Source organism: Heterocephalus glaber, unplaced genomic scaffold (assembly GCF_053883595.1).
Source record: "Heterocephalus glaber isolate CG9 unplaced genomic scaffold, H.glaber_assembly_v1.0 deba00001504, whole genome shotgun sequence".
NCBI lineage: Eukaryota > Metazoa > Chordata > Mammalia > Rodentia > Bathyergidae > Heterocephalus > Heterocephalus glaber.
The window spans coordinates 43,939,679-43,956,694 of NW_028258324.1; the positions used below are offsets into that span (position 1 = coordinate 43,939,679).

Below are 17,016 nucleotides of genomic sequence, written 5' to 3' on the forward strand. Positions count from 1 at the left end.
CAAAAAAAAAAATGAATCTTATCTTTACAAGGGTAATCTGGGTAATTTGTAGCTAAAACCTTTATCAGATTAGTGCTTCTACGGTTTAATGTATTGCTTAATGTTCAAACTCAGAGACTCTACTTACTCAGAAAGCCACTGTGTGCTTTATTTCATAGACAGGAGTGCTGGATCTATTAGTATCTGATAGATTGTTTCAGGAAAAGTACTTTCCTCTCTTTAATACTCTGTTCCCTTAGCTATCTGTGTACTTGTACAAACAAAGGACTGTTATAGGAACTTAAGGTCCAAAAGGACACTCAAATCAGAATGACTTTGCAATAAAAGAATCATTTTTAACTCTTGAAGAAGTAAATGTTTAAAAGTGCTTTATTACTAATTGTTTTTCATAATGCATATTTTCTGATATTTTTCCAATTTCTTCAGTCTTTAACACTATCCAAAACTGGACAAGGTACCTTAGTAAATAAATTATTCTGATACGTGGAACTCATGAAGAAAGTAAATATAATGTTGTTTATGTAGACATTTGTTGAAAGAATAATAAATAACATGAACTATAGCTAGCAATAATCCTCAAAACAGTCCAGAGAAATAGCTTAGAATAGAAACCAGTCCTAGAACTGACTAAAACTTGGGTTTATAAAGAGCAGCCTACTTTATTGTATGTAGGAATGACCACCTATAGATTTCCTCTCCAGCTCAACAGTTCTTTTGAAAGCTTACTATGTCCTAACTACTGTTAAATTCATGTGGGTAGAGATTATCAGAAATATTATATCATACATATAATTTCATTTAATCATGGATTTTATTAAATAGATCCTATCATAACACCCACCTTTCACATATAACATCTGATACAGTACAAAAAGAGATTAAGAAAGCAATTTGCCCAATCTCATGAAGCTATTAAGTGGTGGTATTAAGTTTCAAAACAGACTCCTTGACCCTGAATCTGGCCTTCAACTTTCCTGGTTTATTGTTTCCTATTTCCTGATTCATCAGCTGGTTGCAATAGCAAACTGCGCACACACACACACATACACACACACACACACAAAAGTGCACGTACCTCCTACATCAGCTATTTCTAAAATGTTGTTTTGATACTGCATAGCAATCAGAACCAACAGAGAAATAGTTTACTAAATATGTATTTTCTGCCTTTTACCCTCCCAGCTCCTTGGCACAGTTGGTGTAAACAGAGCTTAGAAAAAGGAAGTGAATGTAACCTAGAAGTAGCAGAAAACATGTCAGCAGAGTTGCTGATCACAACAAAGCTCACAGGGATGCAAACAAATTTACATTTGTGTAAGAGTCAAAATGTGTGGCTGTGGCTGTTAGGCCAAACCTCACAGAGATTTTCCAGACTGCAGCATGTATAGTGAAATGTGGGTGAAATTTTTCAGCCCTCAGATGCAAAACAATACAAGGACCCTGTGCAGAATCAGTCCGTTCTCAACAAGGAGGTTTCACTTCGTGGTAGCATCTGTCACCTCACTGATCTCGGGGGTTGGTTCAGTTGATGTGTCATCATTTTCTTCCTTGGCGTACCTGGTAAACTTCCTCAGATAATGCGCTCTGATTTGAAGTCAATCTTCCCAATGGAAAAAAAGTCAGTCCTGGAGTAAGTATGTGTGCACGGTGGCCCTCTGCTATGGGACCAACGGAAAAGCACTGGCAGTGCGCAGGCTGCTTAGTATGTGCTTTTTCTCAAAAGTGACAAGTGCTGTGTTCCAGTGCAAATGTCCTTGTTAGTGTGGGAAAAAGAGTGACCAGGGTAAGAATTGAAACACAACAGACCCAAAATGAAAAAGGCAATGGAAAAGTGGGAAAGACTAATGAAAAGTTGTTGTTTGTAAACTGCATTTTATTTGTAAATAAAGAAATTTATCAATTTTATCAGAATAAGAAGCCCTTTATTTTATGATTAAAAACAGTGTGATTATCCTTTTAGATTCAGTACAAACTTGATATGCTTCATTTCAGAATTGGTATTTAATGTATTACCTGCAAAAAGATTTAGTTGATTGCTTAGTACCTAAGCTTAAGGCAAACATGTAAAAGTAACAAGGTATCATAGATTCTTCTACTTCAGCCTCTAATGAAGTAAATAGAAAAAGCAAAAAATTAAAATAAAATAAGATCATAAAAGTAACCATAGAAAAGGATACAATCTCACATAATAAACATTTTCAGGGGACAACTAAAGAAATAAGATTTAGTGAGATGTGGCTAGGTTCCATTCCTGTCTACCCTGCCTCCTAAACCAATACACAAACACTTAGGTAGAAATAGAAAAGGGGGAGTCATACAAAAAAAAAAAAAAAACTGACAAGTCTCACCGAGTTTATCCTATTTGGAGGAAAAGTATGTGAAGGGGAATGAGAGGAACATGTTTGAAGTCTTTTTAGAGCCTCTAAACACCCACCAATTTGATCTTAACAAAATCAAGAAAATTACATATTTGCAGATATCCCTGAGGGACAGACCACATTTGAACTCAGGTCAATGAGGCTTGATATTTAATAAATCTAGGAAAAGAAAAGCAAGCCTGAATATTTCAAGAAGAGACTGATATCCTGAGTTCTGTGTTCTTCCTCCTGCCTTTGAGATCCCAGAGAACAGAAAGAATATAATACCCAAGTCCAAATGGTAGCTCCAAAGAAACAACTGGTTGCTCTCAGCACCTGAGCAGAGGATTGGGGGTGCGAGTGTCTTAGTATTACTAGAAAAGGCAGAGGATATCAACAAAGCCATCCACAACAAGCATGGAAAAGTAAGATACAAAGGAATGACACAGCAGCTGGTTATGCCAACAAACGAATCTAAGAATTCATAGTATGCAAAAGATAGTGACATAAAAGAATAATCTGGTTAAAACATAGATTATGACAGTAAGAAAATTCCTCAAAAGTCTTTGGCTACAAAAGAAGTTATGAAAATCAACTTTTTATTGAGCAAAATTAATTTCAAAAATCAAGGAGTAACATGTCAAATATTGAAGGGAAATTATTAGATGGTCATCTATTTCTGAATTAGATCTTGAAAGAGAAAAAAAAGCAAACATCAGGAAAAATTTGAAGAGGTTAAACATGCCTCATGTTGTATCAATGTTAATTTTCCTGAGTTTGATGGTTTTATTATGTTATGTAAGAGACGTTCTTGTTTGGGTAAATGCACACAGAAGTACATATTAGTCACAATGTTTATTCTTCCTTGCAAATCATTCAGAAGAAAAAGTTCTCCATACTTGTGTTAAAGTAATAAAGTGTATCATGTACACAGGAGTGTCTTATGCTCTTCTGGCATTGTGCAAATTTCCCAAAAGTTTGACATTAAAATAAAAAGCTTCCCAAAGATGTCAAAGAGAAAGTTAAAGTAACAGCTTTTAAAAAGTACTTTTAAAAAAAATCAAATGAGAGTAAACCATAACCAGGTGAAAAATAAAATCATTGCCTTTATGACAATCTTAAGATAATTAATTACAATAAACTCAAAAGTAAATAAAAACTAGTTAAAACAGTCAAGGAAAATATAATATATTGTTTCAAGAGGACACAAAGAAAATGCATTTCTTAGCAAAAGAAAGCCCAATGGAACAACTAAAATATACAAAAGCAAAGTATTTTCCTGAAAATATAAAGGAATTTATTCTGTATGTAGATAAAGAAATCTACCATTTTAAAAAATACTGAATTATTGACATTGAAACCCAATCTTTATTCAGTTACTGAATTTCAAGGATTAAGAAAAAGTTTTCCAAATATTCAAGTAGGAAAGAAACCTGTCTTGGGCCAGGGATTTAGCTCAGTGGTTTTGCCTCCTGCTGCACAAGCTCACGGACCCCTTGGACCAAAAAAAAAAAAAAAAAAGAAAAGAAAAGGAAAAAAGAAACCTGTCATATGCAAGACAGAAGGTGTGGTAAAAAATTAGCATGGCTTTACATTACTTCACAACAGAATTCAGAGCTAGAAAATAGCAAATCAGTATGGACAAGGTTTAAGATGACCCAGAGCTATTACTCTCAGCCCACTTGTATTTCAAATACAAAGGTAGTGGACTGGACGCTTTCAAACACGAAAGAGCTCAGGTAATAGACCTACCATAAACACTACCTGCAGGGAAAACTATTTGACAATTATTTTCAACCAAACAAAATTTAAATAGAACAACTGTGAAGAAGGAGTAGCTTGCACCATATTCAGGGTCAGAAAAGAAATGTAAACTAAGTATGAAGGAAAGGAAATTGTGATACATTAAATAAATCTAGCTAATGTGTCAATTAATTATATAGATAAATGGCAGACATTATCAAGAATTATATAATGAAACTTTCTATAGAGGAATCAAAACACAAGGCTCGAGATAAGGAATTCATAGGGAAAATGCTGATACTGAGCATTAATTCCATATGAATTTTAACACACACACACACACACATGCACACACAAACACACATGAAATGAAAGAAATATTGACAAAATAATAAACCCTAGCACAGGATGTCGTCAATAATATCTAGATTGGCACATGGTTTAAAAATATAATCAAATGATTTTTCATCTTTTCTAATTTAGATTTGTTACTGTGGAAAACTAAAAGGCATAGTTACAAATGATTTCAGTTACTTACTGGTTTTTTTCATGTTTTTCCTTAATTTTTAAGGAAATATTGGTAAAAGTCAGGTCAAACTGGGCTGGAGATTTCACTCAGTGTTTCCAGTGCCTGCCTCGCAAGCTCAAAGTCCCCAGTTCGATCCCCGGTACAAATCAGGTTGAACCATAAAAAGCAGCAAAGTGTACACTGTTTTGGTCTACAAAAGCATGATTTCATACTTTTATGGTGAAAAAAATTTATCAAAAACATGCAATGTAGTTTCATTTCAGTTTTTGTTAAATTCAGGATACCTATATATATAAATTTAAAAGTACCATTTAGAGAAGTATAAGTCTATTTTGCAAAATTATTGCCTTTTCCTTCAATCTACTCATCCTTCCAAAGTTATTTTTATTTTGTTACTTACAATACAAACAGACATTTAAAATGAACCTCACTGAAGTTAATAAAGTTTGTTTTAAGGGTAGTAGTAAGATTGGGGGTGGCTCTTTTGTATTTTTATTGCTTAAATTTTTCAAAATGAAGATGAAACTTTTTTTGAAAATGACTGAAGACACTGAGGAGACCACTAAGAGCAAAAATAAGAGGTTAAGTTTGAAATACATAGAACCAGAGAATTTTCTAGCCTGCCTCTCAGATCTGCAGTTGGTTTCTTTCAAAGATAAAGTGCATGACTTGCTGATGACAATAAGAGTATGTCTCTTCATAATTTGTTATTGAACCAGATCTTTGTGTGTTCAAGGATATGGTCACTGGCAAAATACATTCTCTGAGGTAGGAAATTGAATGCACAATTATAATTTCTCCTCAAACTGTACTAAATAGCACCACTGGTACATCTGTATACCTGTGTAGATCTGCACAATCTCAGACCCCACCCTGGACACACTGAATCACAATCTTCATTTTAACAAGCTCCGCATGGAATCTGTGCATGTACAAAAAACCTGAGCAGCACTGCTTTACAAGATCTACCAGCTTAATTTTCCAACAAGGATGATAAGCCTTAGCTTTCAAAAGCTACAGAGATTCACTAGTTTTGTACAAAGGAAAAGGAAGGGTGATGTTGTTGTTTTTGTTTGTGTGTTGTTTGTATGCCCACTTGAAACTCCTTATGCCACAGTTCTGATGTGTATTGTGGAGGCTACTCTGGGCCATCTCTGGTGTGGATGGACAGCCATTTATAAACTTTTTAGGGTAATACTAGGGGATGGCCAAGGAAACAGACACAAAAGTTGATGGCTTTAGTGGAGTGTTTGTCTTTTAAAGTAAGATTATAAAGAACAAGGGAGAGGGAAGAGTTAACATTATCTACAATGAAGAAAATAGCATTACCTTCAAGATTTCTAAGCATATTTAATTCTTTCTCCGAACTGTCTAAGGATTGTTGGTGAGCAATGTTACCTAAAAAAGGCACATTTTGGCTGGACATATCAATACAGTCACTTTCTGAAATTTCTGAAGCAGCTCTGGATAATGAAAGAGCAGCTGCACTTCTTGATTGAGGAGGAGAGTATGAAAGGCATCTGGAGCTCTTTTTAATAAGGTTGGAAAGTGGTAAATTTGCTGTTGAAGGTCTCTGTGATTTCTGGTCTAAAACAAAAAGAAAAAAATCAAATAAACCATATTAAAATCCTGAGTGATCATTTGACAACTCAAAATTCCAAACTCCTGAACATAGAGGGGTTGAAGTTCATGCAAAAATGTTTATGGAAAAATCAATTTGACTGTCATCTTTTCTATCTAACCATAATTTGTTAATCTCAAATTCCTTTTCCAATGACATAAAAAATATTTCTGAATAATTTTCCCCTATTTGTTTGCATTCATAAAAAGGCAAATTAATTTTAATATTCACTAAATAAAAAATCTGTAAAACAAGCCAAACACAGTACACTCTCTTACAGTCTATCCCAAGGCCAAATGCCATGATGTTTCCTAAATTCTAGAAGAATACCACACCATGCCTTCCAAGAAGAAAAAAAAAAGCCAAAGAATAAACATTGTACCACTTTCCAGTGAACCAATTTACTTGGTGATATGTAATTTATTTTATAACTTATAAATATGAAGATGAATTAGGCTAGTATGCAAAATCTGTGTGCATTTTTAGAAAAATTCAAGCTCTAAAGAGATTGAGATCACATCTATAATTTTCCTAAATCTGAGTTCATTCTCTATTGCTTTACAGGGTACATTAGTATAAAAGTTGCAGGAGCTCAGCTCTGTCAGGTTATTATGTTGTTCTTACATTGCTACAGGTTATTACATGGTACTAGCTCAGTCACTACATTATTTTGATCTGTTTCAAAACTCAGGAAAATTGGTCTCTTCAACATGTTGTGGTTTTTTTTCACAATAAGAAAAATAATTTTTCAAATCTTGCACAAAACTAATTTATAATTTTGAATTTCTTATAGAAGATTATTTATTAAAGACCAATGGAAGTTTGAAGGAACAAATGTAAACTTTCAGGTCACAGGTATACTTTTAAATGTAGCAAGTCATTAGAATTTATATAAAATATTTAAACATATAATGTTTAATTTTGTTTTTTAACATAAACTGGCTTTGTATAGAATATTGGATTCTTTAAAGAGGTGCAATTGTCATTATCATAAAATTATGATTTTACTAGACATGATATGCTCATATATAATATTATAGCCACTCTATTGACTCAGAGGAAAATGTGAAATGCAAAGCAGTGGATATAAGCAGTTGTCCTATATGAAATATTCATTGACCATTGAATTTGTATTTTCTTTTTTTAAAATGTCTACTTCAAATGTAATTAACATACCAAGAAGCAACATAAAATTATTTAAGCAAGTTAAGTCCCAAGGGGCACAATTTAAATGAATTTTCCATAAATCAAATTTTGAAATATTTTTGTTGGAATGAAATTATAAATAAAATTAAATTCACTTTCTGTGTTCATTTAAGCTTTGAAACAATTCTGAAGAAAAATAACAGAGAAAAGTATGTCTATATGTTATTATCCATATATCCTCAAGAATTATTTTGATAACTAGAACTTGGAAGTGGTTTCCTCTTTTATCTATAGTATTCAAAGGATCAATATTTTATTTGTAGCCAACAAGGAAAGCAAGTCTGCCCCTCCTCCAAAATGGAGCTGCAGTGGAAGAGCAACAGAATGACCAGTCAGTGGGTAAAACTCAAAGGCGCTGGATCTGCAGGGGACACCACACTCTTGTTTCTGTGTCTTACTTACTTTTCCTCATTTCTGAGCCAAAATACCTGACACCTAAAATTAAAGGAAGAAAGATTTATTTCAGCTCACAGTTTGTAGAGGTTTCAGTTTATAGTTTGGTGGCTCCAAGGCAGGGTGGCATGGCAGAGAGGCATTGTAGAGAAGAAACAGTTCATGGTAGGCAGAAGGTGGGAAGGCAGCAAAGCAGCAAAGTAGGAAAGTGGCAAGCAGCAAGTGATGACAGCAATCCTCCTTCCGTCCCTTATGTTTTATCCAGGCTACCCACCCTTAGGGCAGGGAGCACTCATGCCGAGGGTGGGGCAGTCTTAATCCTAGCATCATACCAGGAATCAATCCCAGCATCACATCTTGAATGCAAGCATCACACACTCTAGATCCAGCGACCTCCAAAATGCCCCACCTATGACCTGATGAGCCTTTAGGGGAATATCTAGATACAAGCCATAACACTATATTATGATACATCTCACCCAGGGTAAAATTAAAAGGGACTTAAAACACTAATTAAAATAAAACAAACAAAAGAAGAATGTTATTAGTGAGGACTGTTATTAGTAAGAACTGGACTTCTGCCACTGCAGAAAATATAAAGTGAGAGAAATTTAAAATAACTTAGATGCCCTTCAGAAAACTCAAGAGAGTACAACTCTTGATGAACTCTTACAACAACATCTGGTTGCCACAGTATTTGAAGCTAATTGATCCCAATTGAGAGAAAGAATACACAGGGAATGGGTCAGACTTATGCTTAGTATACAGCAAACAGACACACCATCTTTCTCCCTCAGAATATGCTCAAGTATAATTTAATGTAACCAAAACATAGAAGGAGATAAAGGAAACCCCAATTTGGTCCCAGATCTTATTTATTTGTTGTTCATTTAGGCAGGTATATCATTCTCTCTCATAATCAGAAAGCTTATTTTTGCTAAAGTGCAGTTCTGACACAACATTAAGAATAGCACAGATCTGAGTTCATCAGTTGAACACACCAAGAGTTTGAGGAGTTTGCTTATAAAGGAAAAAAAGCAGGCACAAACATACATATCATCAGTTTCTATTGTCCTCTTCACAAATATCTTGTTGAATTAGTAGCAAAATAAAGACAAACCTATTTTCCACCAATAGACCCCCACCTTAATGGAAATCCTAAAGGACTTACTTTAGGCAGAAGAAAGTGAAAATTTGGAGATGAAAAAAATGAGCAAAGAAAGTCTAAAACTTTTAGGAAAATATACATAAATATTGACTATATAAAACATAAAACCATTCTTTTTTTTTTTTTTTTTTTTTCTGGTACCGGGGATCGAACTCAGGCAGGCAGTGGAAAAAAAAAAAAAAAAAAAAAAAGAATAGCACAGATGAAAAATGACACTCCTGAGGTGATAATTCTGTAATAAAAACAGCCTAGTCTGTAGATTATAAACATAAGAAATTACTTTTGGAATAACCTGTCCCTTCATTGGTAGTGTAATCGTTAAAATGATTTAAACTGATCCCAGTTACACTCTAAATATAACAAAATGAGTTTTACTTAGTGTTTGCTAAGAATATATGTTCTGTGGTTACTAATTAAACCATTCCAACACTGAGAAGATAAAATACAGTGATATTTAGGGCATAAAATACTGACAAAATTTAAAGAAATATAGTAACATCCCTTTGGGGTTGTATTTTAGTAACAAATAATATTATTATGAAAGGACCCTGTATTTTGATCCTGAAGAAACTGCATGATATTATTGTATATTGACATACTTGTTCCATTGTGTAAAGTGCTATAAATGTACTTTATTAGTGTTTTGGAAACATAGAAGAAAACTTTATAGAGCAGCATGGCTGAGTGAAAAGAAAAAAAAAAAAACTAAGTAAATAGGTCTATTGTTGCCTTATTTCAGTGAATTAGAAATCAACTCATGACCTGGCATGATTATTCATATCTCCCCTGTAAGATTAAGTAACTGAACAGTATAATGCCTGAAACATCCTCCAACTTTGGAAACTTGTGATTTAATACTCAGTCCGATTCAATTATAAAAATCATTTGTTAGCTCCTAAAACTGCCAAGTACTGTGTCATGATTAGGATATTCAAAAGTGAATGAAACATTGCCCCTACCCTCTAGTGACTCTCCAAAATAACACACACGCTCTCTCTATTCTATTTCATTCATTTAGAAATACTTACTGAGCATTTATCATATAGAGGCCCCTGTTCTATCACTAACAATACACCAATGAAAAAGACAGGTACTTTCTTTCTACAGTAAAAAAGTAAAAAGTAACAGTAAAAAAGAAACAAGATACTGTCAGACAGTGAGAAAGAGTGACTCAAGAGAGTAGTATTAACTGGGGTGGTCTAAAAAGCTCTCTAAGGAGATAACATTTGGAGTGAGGGTAATGGGAAAGAACCAGTCACATAAAAAAAGGTCTGAGAATAAAATCGGAGGTTGCAGAGCACCTTGTATGCCAGGAAAGAGCATATTCTAAGGGGAAGAATTGAGAGTAGCCAAAACCAGATAGCAGTCAGTATAACTGCATTACCGGAAGAAGCGGTAAGAAAGATGAGTAACCAGCTCAGCTATTTCTGTATGATGCATGGGCAAGATTATATATCTATGTTTTTTCTACCTTTTATGGAAAGTTAGGTGAGGTCTTCAGGCAGCAGAATGACATGATACTATTCATGGTTTAAATATATGAAAAGCATAATTCACTCCCTATAAACTATAAATATAAATAATAGTATGACTATAAATAAATATAAATAATTTACTCAAAGACTATGAACAGTAGAATTTGATAGAAATTAATCATAGCAACATTTTGGGGGAGGAAGAAAATTAAAATTGGAAGACAAGTGAGAGACAGGACAACTGGCTTGGGTTCATCTTAAATAGTAAACATAAAAGTAGTTATTAGATTTGGCCTGAATTTTGGAGCTGAAATCATTGGGACTTAAAAATGAGTGGGTTGTGCTGAATGTGAATCAAGCTGACCCCCAGGTTTTTGGCCTAATTAATGGATGGTGGTGCCATTTACAGAAAGAGGAAGATCAAGTGTGGAATTAGGTATGCTTTTCCCGGGGAGGGATGGAGAGACTCAATGGACTTGCTGTTAAACACCTCATGATTTAATCGATATTGCTTTTTAAGAGTGACAAACATTAAAATATTACAAAAATTAGAATTCTTTTATATACTGGCATAAGCTCAGAACATAAGATTTCTATAATTTGTGCCAGATCCAAGAACACTTTCTTTTAGTTCAGGCCACTACCTCCATCCTGGAAGCCATTTCCCAACTCCCCTAACTGATAACTATTATTACTCTTTAAAGACTCGACTAAAATATCTCACAGTCTCTAACATCTTGCATATCTACACTTTTCAATGGCAAAGTCATTATTTTATCGTCTCTCTCTTCCTAAAACACTGTATGTCCATCTGTTGTATTATACCTATGGTAGGATATACCATCACTAATTACTTATCAATTTTCAAAAGTATGTTATTTATGCACCACTTAACAAAGCATATTGTAATATGTATGGTATAACTTATGTATTTGCCTATCCATATGGCAATTTCTCAAAATATGTTAACTGTTTATATCATGATACAGAGAATTGTTAAAAAATGTAAATTCTCAGGACTTACCCAATCCTATATGAGTTTAATCCAGAAATCTGCATTATAACAGGCCTCACAGCTGAGTATGCTCACACTGATGTTTAAGAACCTCTGTACTGAAGTTTTTGGCCACACTTTGTATCATTAGTGTCAGGCAGTGTATGGCCTAGAGCAAGTGCTCCAACAAATGTTATCCATAGTAATTACTGTGTTTGATTTATCTGTCCGAAATTATACTTAAAGCAATTGACTACTTATTTATAAAGATTTGTCTCAGTGACAAATTTCTCATAGCATAAGTTTATTTTCAACAATATACAAAGACTTAGAACATTTTTTCTGACTGCCTCCAAAAGAAGCAGCCAGAATTTTTGAAGCTGCTGTAGAATTTTATGTGAGAATAGACATCTAATTATAGAGCTAAAAAACATTTATTATAAATGGGTGTTTTTTCTACTGAAAAAAAATTATATCTGACAGATTCTCAACATAAGTGCATATAGAAAGGATCTCAGCTAGCCAAGGAAATTTAATCATGGTGTTTAGGGAAAAAGAGACACATAAATCATATATATATATATATATATATATATATATATATATATATATATAAACAAATCATTTGTAATTGAATTACTGGCTTAAAGAGAGGCTTTAAACCAAGGTGAGTAACTCATTTTTGTCAAGTATTCCTACTAAATTCAGTCCCCAGGGAATGAAACTTCCTCATCCCTTCTTACCAGGGACTAGTGTAATGCTAACAGACTCAACTTATATGCTGAATTGCCTTAATTAAGCTACCTACTGCAACTTTATATACAAAATGAAACAAAAAAACCAAATGTACTTAAGCAGGTAGAATGGGATAAGAGTAATGACTTAATAATACTAGTGATATACACATTAGGAAAATACTGCAGTGGATATTCAACATCCTTGAAAAGTTACCTTACAGAAAATCCTGCAATTACTTTGCTTGTAGAGTGGAGTTAATGAACTGAAATCAAGAATCTAGGGTTAACGCATATGGTATTAAGTTTAGAGGTGAACTACCTCATCATATTTCCAAGTAGCAATTTTAATCTCAGTCATTCATTTTATATATGGTTATACCCAATAGATATATGAATCAAGTAAAAGAATATGAAATCTGATATAAATACATTACTTCCGCAGTATGTAGTGAAATGAACTGTGTATTCTATGAGAACTGCTCAAATCATACCATACATATCCTAAACCACGTTTTAAGACTATTGTACTTTAACACATCATTATAAAAATAAATAAGATTATAATTCATGTTTTTTGAGTGGCATAATAAATATATTGGTGTTTTGGATTTTTGGATATAGAAAAAAAAATCAGAAACATTTAGTTAAAATAAGTTAACTTTCCGGTGTCTAGTAAACTAACATCTAAAAACAAATTTTTTAAAAATTTATTCTTTTATTGGTACATTTTACATATACAATACATTTACATTAATCATGGGGTGCTTGTACCTGAACATGATGTATCTTAGTTCTTATTTTTTCCCCCATTGCCTGTGCACCCTTCAGCCCTCCACCCTTCTCTATGAAAAAAAACCCTTATAAACCTAGCAAAGCAGCAAAGCAATTCTAGGCATCAGAGACATGGCAGGGGGTATCACAATCCCCAAATTGAAACTATACTACAAAGCTACTGTGATAAAAACAGCAAGGTACTGACAAAGAAACAGACTTGAGGACCAGTGGAACAGATTAGAAGATGCAAAAACAACTCCAGATACACTCAGCCACTTCATCTTCAACAAAGGACCCAAACACCCTCACTGGTGGAAAGAGAGCCTCTTTAATAAATGGTGCTGGAGAAATTGAGTTTCCACACTCCAAAGAAAAACTGGACCTATATTTCACACCACACACTAAACTAAAATTGAAATGGATTAAACATCTAAATATTAAAACAGAAACACTGAACTGGCTGGAAGAGAGTTTAGGTAGAACTCTTAAAGACACTGGTGTAGGAAAAGATTTTATGAACAAAACCTCAGTTGCCCATGAACTAGCGCAAACAATCAACAAGTGGGATCTCTTCTTATTAAAAAGCTTCTGGACAGCAAGAGAAACCACCAATAGTGTGAAGAGACAACCCACAATGTGGGAAAAAATTTTCACTTGCTGTTCCTCAGACAAAGGTCTACTATCTAGAATCTATAAAGAACTTAAAAAAAATCAGACCTCCCAAATTTGAAGACCCAATTCAAAAGTGGGCACCTGAAATGAACAGATATTTCTCAGACAAAGAAATAGAAATAGGAAACAAACATATGAAAAAGTGTTCAACATCACTGGTCATTCGAGATGCAAATGAACACAATGCTGAGATTCTACTTCACCCCAGAAAGAATGGCTGCTATCATGAAATCAACCAATAACAAATGTTGGCGGGGCTGTGGGGAAAGAGGAAGACTGCTCCATTGCTGGTGGGAGTGTAGACTGGTGCAACCACTGTGGAAATCAGTATGGAGATACCTCAATGAACTAGGACTAGAAGTCCCATTTGAACCAGCTATTCCACTGCTGGATATCTTCCCCAAAGAATTAAAAGAATCATACCACAGTGATATATGTGCACCCATGTTCATAGCAGCACAATTTATAATAGCTAAAACTTGAAAGCAGCCCAATTGCCCATCAAGCGCAGACTGGATAAAGAATTTTTTTTTATAAAATGGAGTACTACTCAGCCATAAAAAATGAGAAATTAGAGACATTTATAGCTAAATGGATGCACATTGAGGCCATACTTTTAAGTGAAATAAATAGGACACACATGTGTAAATACTGAATAGTTTCTCTAGTGTGAGAAACTGAAAGTGTAAATAAGGACTAAAAAGTAGAATAGGTAATGTGAAATAGGAAGAAAAGGGGCAAAGGGGAAGGGGAATTTGCAGGGGTAGGGGAAAGAGAGAAGGGAATGGAATTAATATGAGAAAATGAAAAAATGGAAACAAAAACTTTGTAAATAGGGAGGGATGGAGGAGTTGAAGGGAGGGCAGGGGAAGGAGGAAAAAATAAAAACCAAGAGAGATTATGTAAAAATGCAAATTTCCAATAAAGAATGTCATTATATTGTATACCTAAAATGTACCAATAAAATTAATTTTTTTAAAAAACTAGTGAAGCAGCAATATGTCATAGTTACCCTGTAGACCACCTTACCTTTCTGTTGCTCTATACGTGGTGATATGTGCTGGACACTCTGCAGAACCCCCAAGGCAACTGTGTCATCAGCATGTGTACTCAGGCTACTATCTGGGCTCCATTCTTGGTCTCCTGAAGTGGAAAAAGATAAAATAATATTAAGTATAAAATAGGGTAAATTCATGGTTTGTTTATTATATTTATTACCTCACTGAACAATACTTAACTGAATTAAGTAATATGTATAACAGTGAGATATAAAATACAGAATCTCATGGTTATTAAATAAAAAACATTGATTTTCTATATTGATTAAAAAAGAAAAACTGTAAATTGTAAAGATAGCACATGTGTATGTGTAGGCATAAATATTTTAAAGGTATATAACAATGTAATAAATAGTATAATAGTTCATACATGAATACACATAAAGAATGCTAAGTAATATAGATGAAACCAAGACCCAGGTTTAAAACTGAAACTTCAATATCAACAAGAAATAGGAAATTTGAATATACATATAATTTATAAGAATATCAAGGGCCGAGAATGGTGGCTTAGATCTATAATCCCAGAACTCTGGAAAGCTGAGTCAGGAATTGCAAGTTGGAGCCTAGCCTGGGGAGAGGGGAGACAGAGACAGAGACAGAGAGAGAGAGAGAAGAAGGGGGAAGAAAAGGAAGAGAAAGAAAGAAAGGAAGGAAAAGGTGGGCTAGGGATGTACCTAAGTGAACAAGCTCTCAGAACCATAAATAAATCTCCCTTCAAAATAAAAGTCCTGGACCTAATGGCTTCACTAGTGAGTTCTGTCAACAATTAAAGAACTAACTAAAGCCAATCCTTCTCAATTGTTTTTTAATTGGAGAACATTTTGTAATTCATTCTATGATGCCAAAATTACCATGATATCAAAGCCAAACAAAGTCCAAGTTACAAGAAAACTATAGAGTAATGTTTTATATAAGTAGTGAAGAACTCCTCAACAAAATACTACCAAACAAAATCAGCAGTATATTGCAGCAATTACATCATGACCAAGTGGGATTTATTCCTGGAATGCAAGGATGACTTAACCTACAATAATCCATCAGTTCAATATAATATAGGAATTGAATAAAAAATATGAAAATCTCAAATTATGCAGAAAAAGCATTCAACAAAATTCAATATGATAAGAATTCCCAACAACTAAGTATAGAAGAAAACCACCTGCATAAAATATAAGTCACATATGAAATGCCACAACAAATATACACAATGGTAAATTACTGAAAATTTTCCTAGAGCAAGGAGAGATGCTTACTTTCACCACTTCTACTGAAAATAGTACTAGAAGTTCTAGCCAAAAAATTTAGACAAGGAAAAGGAAAAGAAAGCCAAATCTGAAAGGAACACATAAATCATCTCTTTGAAAATGATATAATTTAATATGAGGAAATCCCTAAAAACTCCATTAAAAATAGAACCAATAAATGAACACAGCAAAATAGCAGGACAGAAAGTCACTAGGAAAAAATCAGCTGTATTTATTTATACTAGAAATGAATGCTCCAAAATGTAAATTAAGGAAAAATTCCATTTATATTACCATAAAATGAGCAACATATTTAAGAATTAACCAAGGATATAAAAGATATAAACAATAAAAAAAGAAACCATTGTTGAAAAAAATCTTAAAAAGACATAAATGAACAGAAATACAGCTTATGGTCATGGGTTGCAAGATCTTACTGTTAGGATGTGAATAGGACCCAAAACAATTTGCAAATTCAATGCAATCACTATTAAAAGCCTGTCGTATTTTTTTGCAGAAATAGAAAAAGCCATACTAATATGAAATCATGAGTCACCCTAAAGAATCAAAACAAACTTGAAAAAAATGAAAACATATTTGAAGGAGTAATACACTTTCTGAACTTATAATTTAACTACACAGATACAGTCATCAAAAGAGTATAGTACTGCCTAATGAAAGAGAATACAGATCCCAGAAATAAGCCTAAATCCACATGATAAATTTTTTTTGTTTAGTTATAAAAATTGAATATATTTATGGATAACATGACAGTTTTAAATATTTATATATTGTATAATGACTAAAGCAAGCTAACATATGTTTTACTTCACAAACGTTCATGTGTGTGTATGAGAATATTTAAAATCTTCACTCTTAGTCAAATTATTTTTGACAAGAGTACCAGATCATTCAATGGACAAAGGGCAGTCTTTTCAATAAATGGTGCTAAAAAACTTGATATACATAAGAAAATTAATGAATGTGGAACTTCATCTAATACTATGTATAAAACTTAACTAAAAATTCATCCATGTAATAT

At 33.4% G+C, this 17,016-nt stretch overlaps 1 protein-coding gene across 11 annotated transcripts in view; it reads right to left on the reverse strand.

The window, feature by feature from the left end:
• Zbbx (zinc finger B-box domain containing) overlaps positions 1-17,016 on the reverse strand; it is a 136,194-nt gene that overhangs the window by 14,112 nt on the left and 105,066 nt on the right. For 9 of the 11 annotated variants that reach the window (XR_015440940.1, XM_087186469.1, XM_087186467.1 and 6 more), the window contains 2 exons: positions 14,699-14,812; positions 5,959-6,216 (listed from right to left, as the gene is read on the reverse strand). Coding sequence is in view for 10 of the 11 variants with exons in the window: in XM_087186469.1 (XP_087042595.1) it covers positions 5,959-6,216; positions 14,699-14,812 (372 nt within the window). In the remaining variant the exon portion in view is untranslated. The remainder of the gene's footprint in view (positions 1-5,958; positions 6,217-14,698; positions 14,813-17,016) is intronic. The other 2 variants (XM_087186472.1, XM_087186475.1) reach the window with 1 other exon arrangement.